The sequence below is a fragment of the Quercus robur genome, chromosome 1 (genome assembly GCF_932294415.1).
Source record: "Quercus robur chromosome 1, dhQueRobu3.1, whole genome shotgun sequence".
NCBI classification, from domain to species: domain Eukaryota; kingdom Viridiplantae; phylum Streptophyta; class Magnoliopsida; order Fagales; family Fagaceae; genus Quercus; species Quercus robur.
Genome location: NC_065534.1, coordinates 44,737,400 through 44,740,166, shown reverse-complemented (window position 1 = coordinate 44,740,166; position 2,767 = coordinate 44,737,400). Strand labels below are relative to the sequence as shown.

Below are 2,767 nucleotides of genomic sequence, written 5' to 3'. Positions count from 1 at the left end.
CTCAATGGGTTCCTCTTGAAGAGTTGGGCACATATCAGTTGGATGCCCTACTACCGAACAAATCCCAAAAGCCTTCACCATTTGCATATTACCTATAGCCATTTGACGAACAAGAGAAGTTAGACTCATAATTTGTTGTTCAATGGAGGAGATATTTACCTCATTAACATGATTAGATGGAGGGTCAAGTCTTGTGCCAAATTGTTGAGAATTGACCACCATATTTGCAATCAAGTTTCTCATGGCCTTGAGAGTTTTATCCACCAAAGCTCCTCCACTAGTGGCATAAATCATGCTCCTATTAGTAGGTAGAAGGCCCTCATAGAAATACTGGATAAGTAGCTACTCACTAATTTGATGATGGGGGCAGCTTGCACATAATTTCTTGAAATGTTCCCAACATTCAGGTAGGGACTCTTTGTTGTGCTGCCTTACACCATAAATTTCTTTTCGAATGTTGGCCACCCTTGAAGCTGGGAAATATTTCTCCAAAAACAACCTTTTCATCTCGTTCCATGTTTTAATACTCTCGGAGGGTAGATAATTGAGCCAATCCTTAGCCGAATCCTTTAAAGAAAACGGAAAGGCTCTTAATTTAATTTGATCTTCAGTCACCCCCGTGGGTTTCATACTCGTGCATACCACATGCAACTCCTTTAGATGCTTGTGAGGATCTTCCCCTGCAAGGCCATGAAAAGTGGGCAAGAGATGTATTAGTCTAGATTTTAATTCAAAAGTAGTAGTAGCATCTAAAGTAGGGAATGTTATGCATAAGGGTTGTTGATTCAAATCAGGGGCAGCAAGCTCTTTCAAAGTTTGATTTCCAGCCACGAATTCCTCCTTTTCTAAATCAAAATCACTAGAAAACAGAGAATCAAGAGCTAGATTGTGCTCTTCAGATTTTTTCCTAGCTTCCCTCCTTAACCTGCGCAAAGTTCTTTCTATTTATGGATCGTACTGCAAATCACCTTGATTAGAAGATCGAGTTACATTCATAAACAATCAAGGAAACTCGAATAAACCATGAAAAGCAACCCAGAAAAAAATCTAGAGTAATGAAAATAAATAAAAATTCTACGCTAAAACACAAAAAATGCCTAAAAACACTAGAAAACAGTAGAATCTGGCCTCGAGAGGGTGGGGCTAGTAATTCAAATGATTAACTAGTCTTGCTCAGAATGTTGTTTACCTTTAGAATACTATACTATCTAGGCCTAGTTCTATCGGAATCAGAATTCTGCCGAAACCTTAATTATCAGAAACTAACGATTTATTTATTTATTTATTTATTCTAAAAATTTCAAGAATGAAATAAGGATCACAAGAAGCACAAAAATCAACTAGAATCACTCCCTGACAATGGCGCCAAAATTTGGTGTGATGTCGTAGGCAACCAAAAATAAAACTTATACTCCTAAAAATATATGTAGTAGTGCGAATAAGGATTGTTTCCACGAAGAGTATCTAGCCTAAATTTATGCTACGTGAACAAGGAGGGGGGGGGGGTTTGAGTATAATGAAAAAAAAATTTAAGAAAAAAAAAAACTAAGGAACAACTCAAATTAAAATATTGAAATTGATAGGCCAAAAACGAATTGACCCCTTGTGATAGATTAATTGATTAATTAGCCAAGTTTATTAACTAATCAAATTAACATTCAAATGTGTGATAGCACAAACAAATCTCCAATTAAACTAAGTGCAGCAGAAAATAAATTGACACGGTGATTTGTTTACGAATAGGGAAAACCAACACGGCAAAAACCCCACCGGGTGATTTTAAGGTCACCACTCCCGAAACTCCACTATTATCACAACAAGCAGTTACAAATAAAGGAATCCCAGTACCTTATACCAACCTACAGTTGAACCCTTACCCCAATACCCAATTGGACTTGTTCTGTAGTGACAATTTCTCCTTTTAATGCATGACTCCCAGTACGTGACTAACCAATTGCACGGATCCCAGTACGCGACTTCAAACACCAACTAGAGAAGTTTGTTGGCTGCAAAGTGCTTCACTTCATCTCAACTATGAAGACCAAGAAGATGCTTGGTCACAAAATCCTACGATGCATAAACATAGAAACTTCTTCACAAGAATGATGAACTAGGGCAAAACTGTGTCTCCAGTCACAAATTGCTTGAATAAACTTTGCTCAACACTTGTGCAACTTGTGAGCTCTTTGACGATCCTTAAAATAATCCTTTTATATGTCTAGGGTTATGAGAAAAGAAAGCCCAAACACATAAACAAGGGTTGGAATCAAAACAGAACTGAAAATCTGTTTTTCATAAACCTCGACAGATACCCTATCTGTCGAGCTGCTGTCGAGCCACAGGGCTGAACAGCTCTTTAAGTTCAATAGATGGCTAGCTGTTGAGCTTTAATGACAGGCACTTTTCAACTTGAATCTTGGATAGACTTGCATGGCTTCAACACTTGATCTTGAAAAAAAGTTTCTTAAAGTATTAAACACATCCTAGATCTACCCAAATACAAGTAAAGTGCATTTTGTCAAAAGATTAGCCAATTACATAAAATAGTGACATATGTTCCTAACAAGTGAATCGCATATGTCCTAACAATCTCCCCATTTGGCAATTCGTGACAAAACCACAACAAACAAATGAGATATGAGAGAAGTCATAAATCACTCAACTCATATTCACTTGTTGAATACAATAAAATCTATCCTAACACAAACTCTTGAAAACTTTGCAAGAAGAGATTTTATGACAAGAAGACTTTGACAACCTGTATTTC

General features: G+C 37.0%; 1 protein-coding gene across 1 annotated transcript in view; it reads right to left on the bottom strand.

Annotated features, from left to right (window-relative positions):
- LOC126712540 (uncharacterized) overlaps positions 1–294 on the bottom strand; it is a 2,368-nt gene extending 2,074 nt beyond the window's left edge. The window contains exon 1 of the mRNA XM_050411900.1: positions 1–294. This exon is cut by the window's left edge and continues 117 nt beyond it. Coding sequence (XP_050267857.1) covers positions 1–294 — 294 coding nt within the window.
- Positions 295–2,767: the final 2,473 nt, after the last annotated feature.